Source organism: Berghia stephanieae, chromosome 2 (assembly GCF_034508935.2).
Source record: "Berghia stephanieae isolate SIO BIC M18660-M18661 chromosome 2, UCSD_Bste_1.3, whole genome shotgun sequence".
Lineage (NCBI taxonomy): Eukaryota > Metazoa > Mollusca > Gastropoda > Nudibranchia > Aeolidiidae > Berghia > Berghia stephanieae.
The window spans coordinates 116,835,812-116,850,811 of NC_088361.1; the positions used below are offsets into that span (position 1 = coordinate 116,835,812).

The following is a 15,000-nucleotide window of genomic DNA, read 5'->3' on the forward strand; positions in this document are numbered from 1 at the left end:
TCTTCTTCTTTCTCTTCTCTTCTTCTTCTTCTTCTTCTTCTTCTCTTCTTCTTCTTCTTCTTCTCTTCTTCTTCTTCTTCTTCTTCTTCTTCTTCTTCTTCTTCTTCTCTCTTCTTCTCTTCTTCTTCTTCTTCTTCTTCTTCTTCTTCTTCTCTCTTCTTCTTCTTCTTCTTCTTCTTCTCTTCTTCTTCTTCTTCTTCTTCTTCTCTTCTTCTTCTTCTTCTTCTTCTTCTTCTTCTTCTCTCTTCTTCTCTTCTTCTTCTTCTTCTTCTTCTTCTTCTTTCTTCTTCTCTTCTCTTTCTTCTTCTCTTCTTCTTCTTCTTCTTCTTCTTCTTCTTCTTCTTCTTCTTCTTCTTCTTCTTCTTCTTCTTCTTCTTCTTCTTCTTCATCTTCTTCTTCTATGAAAATGACCAAGACTCAAGAGTGAAATATTGTATACATGATTTTAATTTAATTAAATATGTGTCTCCTATATTTATCACAACGTGCTTCTCTACATCATATAACAGTAACGAGTAATGTTTCAATAATTAGTGATTAATAGTATGAACATTTATACGAATATCAAGGGAAAATTTAAATAAAAAATAGATCTTGGAATTGTTATAAATTAAGTAGATTATGGCTGACCATTTGACAATATTCGAACCATCTCTTTATTGACATAACAGTCTTTTGAAACACATACAAAAATAATACATTTTTAAGGGTAAGCTTATGACGTATTACGACTCAATGTGGTTTTTATAAAATCGTAATTGCATATTGTGGCCTTATTATTATTACAATTGTTGTAATGGATAATATGTGACCGATACTCTTATTACGGTATTTAGGTGAAACCCGGAATACTGGATTCAAAATTATAAAATTTGAGTTAAATTTAATGTTTTAATTCAGGGGAGTGAATGTTATGTCTTGAATTTAAAAAGAATTAAATATAAAAATGGTTTTGATTTGGTCATGTTTCTCTTTCATGAGACATTAGCAAAAACCATTCTGCAAGAGCCTTAGAGGGAGGCAGAGGGAGAGGACGGCAAACAAATTGCTGGATGAACAAGGATGGACAGCCTAACAATAATGAGGAAAGCAAAGGACAGATCTGGATGGAGGATCCGGATGGAGGGTCCTTACTGCAAAATCATATCTCATATTTCCTCTACGACCACCACAGTCGGGAGAATGAAGTGAGGTGAGGTGAAGTAAAATATTGTAATTTTAATCATTTGGACTTTAAACTTGTTTCTTCTTTTCTGTACCATCTTATCCTAACACCAAATTGTCACAAAAGGCCTTTTTTTTCTATTGGTTTGAAATTTATTCCATCACAAAAATGAGGCTACAGCAATCCAAGTTAACAAGTTATAAGTAGGTTTTTCTATACGTAGGCTTTAAACATGAACAATTCCTTAACTTGTTTTGACCAAGAATGCAAAACTTTTTAGTCGGGCATCAATTAAGAACTTTAATAAATGGAGTGACACGCCCCTCTGCCTAATTATATTCTTAGGATGCACTTTCACTAGCTGATTTCTGATCTGGTTTCTTTCTCTCCAATGCCATTGACCATTTCACTTTGACCGTTGCTTGCTGTGTTTTTTACAAGTGTCTTCAATCGATCCAAATGATGTAGAGCTCTGAAAGAAAATGTCAGTAAAAATGCAAGTTGTTTAATGAAGTTCTTCTAATTAGCGAATAAACTGATGTTAAGACACTGTGGGTTTTTTTTTTTTCAATAATGCTATAATTCTTTCAGATTGGCAAAAAGTTTTAAAGATTTAATATCCCAAACCTTTTAGTAATATCGGTGAAAAGTAAGGAAATAAAAAAGCCGGTTTATACAATAAAAGTTAATAAAATAATATAACAATATATAAATTATATTTATCATATCTTTTTAGAAGCTAACGTGAATGTATAAAATATAATAATCATACACTTTAAGTACACAATAAGAAAACACATTTTGTTTTAAAATACGACCCATTATTTGCTTCAACCATAAAGCAGTCTAGTAGTAACTAAAAAGATGGTGTAAACAGCAAAGCAACTAAATAAGATGGAGAGAAAGATAAAGCAAGTAAATGTGACTCATATATAAGGGAGCAACACAAAACAAACGACGTTTCAGCATTTGGTCTTCTTAAACTAGATAAGGAAAACCGCAGTTTCCTACGACTAACCAATTTGTTTATTACACAGTTTTTTTTTCTTGTCAAGATGATCTGTCTATTTCTCATCAAGTCATCTCAGATCTCATTAAATTTGTGGACAATTTCGATATCATTACTTCCTTTCAGGGAAAATAATAGTTCAAAGAATAATGCAATTCCAGCAGATCAATGCAGGATTGATCAAAAGCCACTGATAAATCTCAGGTTAAAGACTTTTTTGGCAGGCTGAGGATCATTTTAATTGAACAATTTATACATGGACTAGACTTTTTCTGGCTAAATTGTATTAAGAATCATATTGTGTAAGGTAGAAGTGGTGTCACTTCAATGAATGGTTGTATAATAGAAACATGATCCGCCCACTTATTTATAAAATATTCAATCACAAATAACATATGGATAAGTTTTGCTTTCAAATAGCTCATCGTTTGGGATTTCTTTTTTCATGGTGCCCTGCCCTGGTGTTATAATATGGCTGGAAGTTGATTTAATTTCTCACAATGTGATTGGTTGTTAATTTATTTGTGTTTATGTCGTTTCTAAAAAATATGAGTGGATTTTGATTTGTTCTATATTTATGTTGTATACTTACATTAAGATTGGTTGTTAATTTGTTGATAAATCATGTTGTTCTTTAAAACGTGATTGAATTGGGATTTGCCTTGTATCTATGTTGCTTACTTGCAAGGAAATAGATTCTCTACTTATTTTGCATCAATGCTATTTACTTATAGTGTAATGAATTAATTATATTTGTATCTATGAAGTCCGTATTTAATGTTATTGATTTTACTTTGTTTTCATTTCTTTATTGGAAAATCTGACTTAATTTTATGTTTTCAGCTGGCATATTGGCTAATAATTGAGGTAAAGGATGATATGAAAGAACTGGGCCTGGAGGAAGATGATGCGCTGAACCGAGATACATGGAGATGTGGCATTCATTATGGCAACCCTGCAAAATGCGGGAGAAGCTGAAAGAAGAAGATTGGCTAACAATGGAACATCTACGATTAAAAAACGCCAAACAGCTTACTTTTCAAGAGAGTGTCCACCCGGCTCTGTTTGAAAATCGTAATCCTGTAAGGCAGGCAAACCTGATGGGTTCTCTGCAATCTTTTCCGAGCTGTCCGTGTTTGTATTACTGGCAGTAACAGAGGTTTCTTCTTTCTGGAGTTTAAAGAGCATGTTTTTCAATGTCTCCATACTGCCGGGTTGATTACCTCCTGATAGACTAGAACTTGAATTCTGGTAAGTAAAAAAGTAAACTTGTAGGTGTTGTAAACCATATGATAATATACACTGCACGGTTCTGCTGAAGTAGAATTAATATTAGAGTAGCAATACTGATAAAATTCAGTCAATAAATGAAGTATCTGTAATACCTTCAGGTAATTTCCTAATATTTTTTTTTTTGCTTCTGTTTGTTTGGGTTTTTGCGGTTTTTTGGGGGTTTTTTTGTTTGTTTTTTTTTTGTTTCTTTGAGGTTTGTTTTTTAGTATTTTGTTTTAAAATGTTTTTTGTTTTGTTTTGTTTAAAACTTTGTATTGGTGTGTGTGTGTGTGTATGTGTGTGTGTGTGTATATGTGTGTGTGTATTTGTGTGTGTCTATATTTATATATATATATGTGTGTGTTTGTGGTTAATAAGTGTGTATTATGTGTGTGTGTGTGTGTGTGTGTGTGTGTGTGTATGTGTGTGTGTTTGGGTTTTTGTTTTTTTGTTTCCTCTTTTTTTTTGGTGGAGGTATTTTTCTGTTTTCTTTTCTCTTTTGGAGGACGTGGATGGTTGTTTTTGTTATTTTTATTGTGCTATTGTTTGTTTTGTTTTTTTTTTGTTCTTGTTTTTGTTTGCTTAGTTTTTTTATTTGTTTGTTGTTGTTTTTTCGTTGTTTTTTTTATTTTTATTTTTTTTTTTTTGTTGTTGTAGTTATTCTAATTATTATGTTCTTGTTCGATGTTATTTCAATTTTCTTTTCATCTGAATATTTACTATGTTTTATAATACTCCATTCTATAAAATCAAAGAGATATAATTAATCAAACTTCAAGCAGAGATTATGTAGATTCACCAAAGGAATTTCCTAGCTATGATCAGCTCCCAACATGGTAATTTGTTTTCAAAAGGAAATTGCACCACCAAACAAAGTGAATATGATGTATGATATCATTAAGTTCGTCCCTTTTGTCCAACATGCTTCAACAAGAATAGATTATTAACATGTGGAAACATCATAAGTATATTGGTGCCGCTATGTGGTCTAGTGGTATGACTCTCGCTTTCGGATCGGAAGGTCCTGGGTTCGAGCCTCACTCGGCGCATAGTTGAGTATTTGGAGAAGGTTATTAAGCCACATTCTCTCATCGTACTCAGGTGTAAAATGAATACCTGGCAATTAACAGCATTATCTCTGTTGGAAATAATTGTAATATCGCCTTACAAGCATCATCATGTTTCGTTTATATGTTATGTGTTGCTGTTGGTCAGGGGCCCTTTACAGAGCGCATTGAGCAAATCTAGTGGATATTACGTTATGCTATATAAAAGCTCTTTCAATAAAAATAATCCTATTTCGATCAATTCATTATAAGTTCATGGTATTAAGGATTACACAGAAAGGTTTTACCTTTTTGGCATTTTCATCGGATTTGTCGCCATGCCGCTGATCGCCATTACCGACAGGAACTGGGGGTTTACTGTTGTAGAAAAATATAAAATAGCAAGGTAAATAATAATGTGTCCCATTTAAAAAAAAAAAAGGTCTTTACCCATCCTTTTACTATTGAACAACCAAGGGGAGACACTGTATCATTTTTAGCACGTTCTTAATTTCCAGTTATTTCCCTTAGTTTCAATTAAAAAATTACTGATACAGCGTGCGACGTCTACAATTTTTAAGACAATGTTGCCGTATTGTTCTTTTTTTTTTCATAGAGTTAAATTTGTTTTTGTTTTGTTTTTCTCCTTCTTCGTCCATCTTTTGTTTTATCTTTTGTATTTTCTCGTAACTGGCAAATTTAACATCCACAACGTTTGCCACAATGACCGGTATTGATTAATCGTAGGGAACGGCGGTGAAAAATGGATTGATACATAAATAATTTCGTATACAATTGTTACAATCGTTATTCCTATTTCAATATGAGCATTGGATATTCTGTCGTTCACTTACAAATCGCCGTTTTGTTTTTGTTTTTAGTACAATTTGGCCAGAAAAAAAATTCTTTGTGTATCGATTGATTTAAAATGAACCCTGATTACCCAAACATTCATAAATCCGAAGGAGTCACAGGTTTAAACGTTTTTGACAAATTCCTTGGGTTTCTATATATATATATATATATATATATATATATATATATATATATATATATATATATATATATTTATATGATAAATTGGACGTGATTTTAACTGATTCGTATATGAAGAAAACGTTTTCTGGCGATAATGTGAAAAAAAACGTTCTGTCAGTGTATGCTGGTATATTATGGTTGGTAGCAACAGTCAGTACCGTGTCTCGTTTGCAAAAGCAAAACAGCAAAATAATCGGCCGTAAACGTGACTTGGTCAATGCTAGACAATGAAAGCAATTTCCAACGTGGAGTTCTTTGGAAGGAAATTTGGTACACATTCCCTAATTAGACTCAGGTGTCAATGCGTAAGATTGTAAGATTGCTAGGACTTGAGTTCAAATTGAAATTTGGTTCCAATTTAAAGAAATAAATAAAGCTTTATGAAGCGCGTTGTACATGATAAACCGAGAAAATGTCCTATATAACGTCTTGGGACATTCTGACAGTTATGAGAACTTTACTTATTAACTCACTCAACCCTAACACCAACTATATCCGTAATTTACCCAGGTTACTTTTACCCCATGCCTATTCATTACATTTTTCTGAGACAAATTATAGGCGTAGTATCAAAGATAATGTTTTTAGTTTTTTACATGTTAATGGTAGTTGAATAAAAAATATCTATGCACATGCTCATTTTTAATACATTTTATTCTAATTTTGAAAAGTAGCAACAATCTGTAGGATTGAGTGAGTTAATAAGAAAACATTTCTGTCACAGGAGAATATAATTATTGTGATAAAGAGACATAGCCTAACACCAGACTGCCAACTTGACAATTTAAAAATTCGTATTTCTTAGGAGATAAAAATTGTAGTCGCTATAATTAACTTTATATTAAATAGCACTTCAAAATCCTTAAAATCGTGAAGTCTAGCATCAACTTTCATTTTTTTAAAGTTTTAATGACTTTGAGATGCTCATGAAGTTCTGAAAATGGAGCCAAAATTTCGTAATTCTACAAATGTATCGAATTACTAGGCATGTCTGCCTAACACTATCCCACAGAAACACAAAGGTTGCGCCTATTTATCTTCAGTACTGAAGCTGCAACAGTATGGATTGGATTGGATTGGAGAAATGTGCGTATTTTATTTTCAGTTGAATCAGCATTTCAACAGTTATGGAACCAACGGTCTACAAAACTACAAAAGTCATCCACGTATAATGTATTGGTGTGTTTTTCCCATGACCTGTCCCCATCCAAGCCGTCGGAGGATGGAACCAACGGTCTACAAAACTACAAAATTCATGCACGTACAATGTATTGGTGTGTTTTTCCCATGACCTGTCCCCATCCAAGCCGTCGGAGGATGACACGACACCGTTGGTACTGTTTGTAGGGCTGGGGCTGAGAACTGTCCTGTCCTGCTCTATGGAGGACAGAAGCGGGGAGTCCGAGAACATTTTGGATGCTGAAAATAGACGTGAAAACAGGGATGACTTTTTTTTTACATTGAAATGTGTTTGTATTTTTTTAAAAGAACAATTCAGTTGTATTTCTTTATAAGTACCCGTTTGTTATTCTTTATCCGCCATATCAATATCATAAAATACATGGGTCTTTCTCGGCTGTTGTCAGTGTCTTCGAATGCACAAGTCAGAATAAATCAAATCATTTAGGCGGAATATGAAGTCAGAAAAGTATATGGTAAAGGTAGCACTTAAATATATGACAGATTAGTGGCAGAGAGAAAAAAAATGAGAAAGTAAAACATCGTGGTGCATAGCGGTCGAACATAAGATGCATTTGGTTTGGTAACCTCCGCCAGAGAGAGAGAGAGAGAGAGAGAGAGAGAGAGAGAGAGAGAGAGAGAGAGAGGATCGCTCTTCGAAAGGAGCTTGCGATGTGTCTGATCCTTAGCCCTCATACCTCTAGATTGCTTTGCTTTGTCCCCACAGAAGTTTATAATGAGGCATATCTCTCTCTCTCTCTCTCTCTCTCTCTCTCTCTCTCTCTCTCTCTCTCTCTCTCTCTCTCTCTCTCTCTCTCTCTTTTTTTTTTTTTTTTTTTCCTTTGTTTTCTTTCTTTATTTCTCACCCCTTCAGTTGAGTTCAAGTGGCGTCAAAATTGAGAGAAATTTACAACAATTTTTTTTTTTTTTTAAATTAAGTAAATTTACATTTATAGAGTGGAGACCAAGAAAAGAGATTTATATTTATTTCAGAAGTAGAAGCGATGACTACCAGATTTTCAGCTGTAATCTTAATAATATGAATGTAAAACGGTTTACCTAGTGAGTTTCCTTTGAGAATGTTAGGGCCCTTGTGGCGAGTGTGAGGTTTTCCTGTCAACAAGGCCAGAGTATCGAGACTTGAGGATTTGACATCACTGTCAATATCAGAACCATCAACATTGTTGCAGGCTAGAGTTCTGGGGATGTTATTGGTGGTGGAAATGACGTTTTGGCCATTAGATACGACATCTAAGGTGGTTTTCTCTCTGCGGTGTCCTCTAAGAGGGGTGGAGTGTGAGGGTTGGCGAGGTGCTTTTGGAATAGAGGACAGACTGTCCGTAAAAGTGACGTGTTTTTCTGAAGGTGGCTGAACGTGAAGGAGGTTTGAGTTGAGGTTGGATGCATTGAGGCTTGTCTCTAATTTAGACAACTCGTCTTTCCAATTCGACAAGTCGCCTTCGCTTTTACTGAAAGAACTAGAATTTGAAAGGATTTGTTTGTTGCGTCTGGGAGGTGAACTGATCACAGATCTGATGTTGAGATGTGCCAGAATGTGGTCCACGCTAATATCGGACCTTGCCACATCTTCAACCCACTGAGGAATTGCGGGTTTTGATGTCTCGGCGGACAGGATCAACGAGGGGTTCAACCCATTTTCATTGACCCATTTGGGAATGTTGGAATGAGGTGTGCTGCCCGGTCTATTTATATTCAACTCATCCATCAAACGCGATGTGTCGTTATGAATCGCGTTAGGAGGGACAGACCGACTTCTGATGCGTCTTAAGTCATCAGTTAAATTATCTGAAAGCCTGGAAGAGGAGTTGGAGCTGGCACTTGAATTAGACAGGAGTCTATGGTGTGAAGATGGTAAATGGTGATTGGATAGGTTAAGATCGTCGTGAGATAGATTGTGACGTCGGTGTCTTTGCCGTGATTGTCTTAAGTTGTGTGGATCGTGGAGGATATCGGTAGGCGATAACAAACTTGAATTTAATGAACGATTGAGGTAGTCTTGGGCCTTGGAGGAATAAACGTGACCGTTTTTCCGTTTTCCAGAGGTCATATCTTCCAAGTCCGGAGATAAAAGAGAGTCACTACTGTTATTGCTATGGTTACTGTTGTTGATACTTCCCCCGACGTCAGCCAGGAGGAGTTGAGTGGGAAGGCTGATGTCACTGGTGTTGTCAGATATGGCAGCTGCAGCGGCTCTGTTGGTTGATTGCATATCTTCCATAGTTACTTTTTCCAGGAGTTGTGCTGATCGAGCCAATGCAGCTTCCACTATGGATACAATAAATGTAAAGGGATAGCTGAAGGTGAGAGTCGTGAATTCCAATAAAATATAACACTACATGATTACATTGGGTAGACTTGAAATCGTAGTTGATAAAAAAATGTATTTTCTTTTAACAGACGGAGGTGTTATAGCCTAACTATATTATATATTATGTTGGTTGATTGCAGAGGTCGTGGAAAAAGAGGGTCATTAACTTCAAATTACGTACTGCTCAGAATATTGCCATTAGATATAAAAAATAAGCAAATTTTGTATAACTGCACAACATAGAATTTTTCAATCTTCAATATTTTCATTTCACATATTGTATTTACAACATTGATGACCAGAATTTCTTTTGAATCCGTATTTGTCTCAATGCTATTACTCTTTGAACTGCATCTAGAAAGAAATAACTGATAAGATTTAGATTTGGTGAAGGTAACTAGTAATTCACCACATTATGTCAACCTAAAACATTACTCAACTTATATCTAATCTCCAGCATATTATGTGATGACATGCAGTTAACTATTTTAATGTTATGGCGACGTGAAAGGGAAAGGGAAATATTGTCCAAAAACACGGAATTCCCTACCGCGTCCTTCCGAATGAGTGTGTTTCTTCTAGAGTGTGTTCGTTTGCGGGGGGTGTGTGTGCGTGTGTGTGTGTATGTGTGTGTGTGTGTGTGTGTGTGTGTGCGCGCGTGTGGTTGAGGTACTAATATTATACTCACCCTCTTGTTGCAGGCCAGTTTTTCCAGGTTTCTGTGACTTGGACACAGCTTTCTTGAGTAGATTCTTCAGTTTGATTTCCCTCAAAGTATCTGTAACCTCTTCTTTCAATTCGGCAGAAACCTGGGAAAGGCCATTTGAGTTCAATCCATACAATTAGGAAATTATACCATTCCGGGGTTCGGACTGACTTTAACATCTAAAATATTCGATCAATGGAACCTTCAAGCTCAGATCAAACGAGGTATATGTTTTAACAAGGAATAAACATTTCTCCCATAAAAATAATACTAAATTGATAACGGTATATTATGACGACAAAAACCTGATTCTAACTAGTCTGTGATATAAAATTGGAACCCTAATCCACTATATCACAATGTAATAAAGCGTGTGGTAATTGAGGGTTGCTTAAGCATCGATTGGTAGAAATACAAATTGTTCCATGTTGAACTCACTTTACACATATTATCAAAAACTTACATAGAAATTTTCCCCAATATAAATATAGACGTCTAATTTTGCCTTCGATAAACATAGATTACCTAGGCTTCGTAAACTTTTTAATAAAAATAAAACTATGCCCAATTCCTGTAGTAAACTTTTGATGGCCGCTATCATTCTTAGATCCTATCTTAAATTTCTTTTTTAAAACTAAATAATTTTCTTTTCTCCTTATAAGAAAATCGTTAAAAGTAACAGATGGACAATGATTTTAACGGAATCGACAGTTCTTAAAAATGTAGATCGTCTTTCCAATCCTTGTAACAAACTTTACTTGCACTAATAGAATGATTTTTGAAACCGATCGTGTTATTAAGAGAGGTCAAAAGAAAGAACCTACAAATTAGAAAGCAATTATACGTATAACCTATAGATGCTTAGTGGCGGTTCTGAAGCAACAAACGCCCATTAATGGCATTGGGTCAGAGTTAGCGACGGACTTAAAGCCTTTAGATATTGATACATTTATGGGGTCACCTTGTTGTCAACTGCCGACGACGTAGTAAATAAATGATGTTGCAATGGTCTGATGCTGTAAATGGGTGAACTATGAGAAGTCAATGTTGAAAACAAGGGGCCGAAGTTGTGAGATTGTGATTGAAATATCTAAGAAACAATTTGATATATGGGGAGAAGACGACATGTACATATGTAGGTCTGACATCCGAACGCAATTCTGGGCCTTGTTTAACGTTGTTGTAATGGACTATATCTTGCGTCATGTTTTGAGTACAACAATGAGCCCATAATGAATTGGGTTATCAGGCCTGCAAATGAGTGCACCTCGGGAGAAGAGTATAGAAAAACAGGAGGGTAGGATGAAAAAGGTGTGGAGAGAACGAAAGAATAGGAAGATGATAGTTTTAAAAAAGATGAGAGTCGGAGACTGATAGATGGATAGAAATATAGATAGATAGATTGATTGATTGATTGATTGATTGATTGATTGATTGATTGATTGAATAAGAGGTACAGAAGGACAGGTAGAAAAAATGAGAAGTCCAGTATAAAGAAATGTAAAAAATAATTTCCACGCGGTATTTTAAGATTTCTTTGTCTACGCATTCCAATTAAGGAATATATATATATATATATATATATAATATATATATATATATATTATAATATATATATTATATATAATAATATATATATAATAATACAGATATATATATATATATATATATATAAATATATATAAACATATAAATATATAATATATATATATATATATATATATATATATATATATTATTGTAATGTTTACCACGAAGTTGAATTCAGTCTACATCGATGTTTCAGGCCTTTCAGCCATCGATGGCTGAAAGGCCTGAAACATGGATGTAGACTGACTCCAACATCGTGGCAAATATTACAATAATAATTCGCTCCATTGTTACATGTCGAGCACTATTCGTACCATAGTTGTATCCAACACGATTCAATTATATATATATATATATATATATATATATATATATATATATATATATATATATATATATATATATATATAAAATATCGAACAAAGGTCAGAAATCAATAGTAATTACACATGGTGTGTCAATGTGATAAAATGGGGAAGGAGGGGGGGGGGGTAAAAACCCTTGCAAAGGTTTTAAAAAAACGGAGAAGACAGAAAAATACAAGAAAAAAAAAAACATTTTCAAAAGATCTGCCTGCCTCGACCAGGGATCGAAACTCAGACATCCTGATTACCGGTCAGAGGAGGATGAAAAGGAAATTCGATAAAGTTAAAAAGATCTTTATATTGCAATCTTCCGTAATTGATTTCCTATAATATAACATAACATAACATATGGTATAGGGCAAAATAGGATAAAATCCCTTGAGTGCCCTTAATATTAATAGTAATGCCATAAAACTATTGATTAGAGATTACAATAATGATACACTGGTAAAGATAGTATATCAACTTAAATGTACTCGTGTATATGTGGTGTAAAAAACGCGCCTATAGAAGATAACCATAATATATAAGATAATTCCTTTTACCTTTGATGTAAGAAGCTGCTGCACATCGTCTTTCTTGTTGTCCACGCCAATGCTATTCAGGTCAATGGAAAGCGTGGACCTCGGAGTTGTCTCCCCGTCGCTCGTGCCATTCATAGTAGGGGTTCCTCTAGAGGATCCCTTAGAAGAAACAGAAGAAGAAGCACCATTTTTGCCAGCTGCCACGGTCTCGAACTGTCGCAGGTAAGCCAGCAGGGCATCCGTCGCCGATTGATAATGCCGTTCTCCGATATAAATTTTATCTTTTGAGCATTTAATTCTTCCAATTGGTAATCCATTACTGTCAAGGCTTGAAGCTGAAGAACTAGCCGGTGATACGGGTCGGGGTAGTTCCATCATGTTTATGTTGGATTTTGTCCAGTGGCCTATCTATTTATTTATTTATTTCACAAAGTAATAAAATCTTAGCGTTGACCGAGGCGGTTCACATTAGTACTTGTCTCCCGGATAGTCTGAAGCAAGGAATTTCGAATAAAACACATCCATACAATACGATATGATGTCGATGGCTTAGAGGGATTATATAAATGGAGCCATTTAGCGATGAACTCGGGTAAATTTTCTTTTTTTTTCACACTCTACCGATCTCGATCTCGTTTCTAAAGTTCTTTTTTTCTGGAACTTGATAAGGAGAAATTTTACGATGTGTCTCTGCTTTGCACCCCTTTGTCATTTTTTATTATGAGTTAATCGCAGGGATTAGAGGTGTGGTGGCGTTAGCCCAGGAATGACCTTGATTTATAACTCATGGACAGTCAGGAACAAAAGGGGTTAGCGCCTCGCTGGTGTGTGATCGGGGATTGATGTCGATCGGCTCCTGGAGTCGTGTCATTATACACTTGGCAAGTCTGGGGATAAATAAGATACAAACACATTAAAAATTATTTCAGGGGCTTATCACGAAGGGGGCTGTTTTGGTGGGTGACAGATCAATTTGGCTAGGAATGGATTTAGATCAATGAAAGCTGAGGGGGGGGGGGGGGGACATAGGACCTAGACGTGTGAACGTGGGGTTTTTTATGTACTTCGATTTCCAGTCAGGAGAACAGACAGTACAAGGAAGCAATTTCCTATGACATAAGACATACGATGACAAATATACCATATTTCATTGTGCAATTGACACGTTTCTAAGTGACATTTGCGATATTCAAACCAGAAAGTTTCTCCTTTCTTCCATAATTAGCGCCACTGTATGACCTCATGGCTCTTCTAACACTTGTTCGTTGATAAAGCAATTTTCAAGACTGGACCAAAATAAATTCCCTTTATTCAATAAATAAGTTACCTTCCACCCTGAAATCTCTCAAAATATAAATAATTCTAATAATAAGCCAGAATGAACCAATTAATTACTAGAAACATATTTCATTAACGTTCCTTTTAAAACCAACAAACTGTCTACGAATTAGAATATGTTTACAACTTGGATTTTGATAATCCAAACAGTTAACGACTCATAGTTGGAATGGAAATATTCTCAAACCAACGCAAAATATTATTACAACAATGTTAAATCAAGCCAATAATTGCCTTCGGTTATCAGACCTGCAAATATGTGCACGCAGATATCAGATAGATCTTCTTTTTTTTAATTATGAATCCGGTTTTTTTTAAAATCTTCCCGTGATTTTCTGAACCCAGTGGAATAATTTCACATTGTAGGGTTGTCTAATAAAAAGTTCATTTTTCTAAATCAAAAAAGTACGAAAGGTGAAGATTTGATAAGCATAGGTCATTTGGAGTGAAAATGAGTAACAATGAACAATTCTCTATTTCATTCTCATTTTCGTCTTGAACACAATGTGTATTGTTTTGTATGAAGATTTGAACAAGTGTTTATGAAACGATGGCAGACAAAGCAAGAAAAATAAAAGGAAAAAAAATCCAAAAAATCATCTGCCCCGTTTGGGGATCTAACCCCAGTCAAGGCAGACTGATTATTGGGATGGGAGTTTTTTTTTCTTGTATTTTTCATTATTGCTTTGTCTGGTACCGTTTTTTTTTTTTTTTTGGTTTTTTTTTTTTTTTTTTGTTTTTTTTTTTTTTTTGGTTTGTTTTTTGTTTTGTTTTTTTGGTTCGATCCCCAGTCGATATAGACAGGTTTTTGGGATGTTTTTTTTACTTGTTATTTTCTTTGTTGCTTTGTCTAGCACCGTTTCATAATACTTCTTCAGATCTTTATCTTATGCCGGAGCTTGCTCCCGAATTTTTTTTTCCATAGCGTGCGTTTTGCTGTTTACCTTACACTATTTTTTATCATTTTCTTTTTCTGTCTTTCCCCCTTTTTTTCTTTTCCCTTTCTTTTCCTTTTTTTTTTTTTTTTTTTTTTTTTTTTTGGGGGGGGGGGGGGTTGTTCATTGCGCTGACATGGAATTCTCGAAATCTTTATTCTACGAGTGTAATATTATTGAGTGCCTTTCGATTTTTAGTGTTAGCATGTTTTAATGAATAACCAGTTCGTGTATAATAGAGACATAGATTGATATGCTTGCGATACAAACCAACATGGAATGAAATCCATACATACTTCAGGCTAAAAGCAATAAAACAAATCTACTGATATGAAAACATAACTGTTAATGTATTATCAAATAACAGGACACGAAGTATTTGTTCCACCTCCATTACATTGATAGGAAAAAAAATTAAAATTGAAATAATATTTACCGTTGTCTTGTCATTGCCAGTTTTGAATATGGATCATTTATTGAAAAGAAGAAATGAAGATCATAATA

The 15,000-nt window shown here is 34.6% G+C and overlaps 1 protein-coding gene across 4 annotated transcripts in view; it reads right to left on the reverse strand.

Moving 5' to 3' along the window:
- Positions 1–429: 429 nt before the first annotated feature.
- The window catches only part of LOC144966348 (uncharacterized), a 52,868-nt gene continuing 38,297 nt past the window's right edge, over positions 430–15,000 (reverse strand). For all 4 annotated transcript variants that reach the window (XM_078902676.1, XM_078902677.1, XM_078902674.1 and 1 more), the window contains exons 2-8: positions 12,245–13,110; positions 9,727–9,847; positions 7,769–8,995; positions 6,796–6,949; positions 4,801–4,870; positions 3,211–3,422; positions 430–1,637 (exon numbers count right to left, since the gene is read on the reverse strand). In XM_078902676.1, the coding sequence (XP_078758802.1) occupies positions 1,523–1,637; positions 3,211–3,422; positions 4,801–4,870; positions 6,796–6,949; positions 7,769–8,995; positions 9,727–9,847; positions 12,245–12,601 (2,256 nt within the window). In that variant the 5' untranslated portion in view covers positions 12,602–13,110 and the 3' untranslated portion in view covers positions 430–1,522. The remainder of the gene's footprint in view (positions 1,638–3,210; positions 3,423–4,800; positions 4,871–6,795; positions 6,950–7,768; positions 8,996–9,726; positions 9,848–12,244; positions 13,111–15,000) is intronic.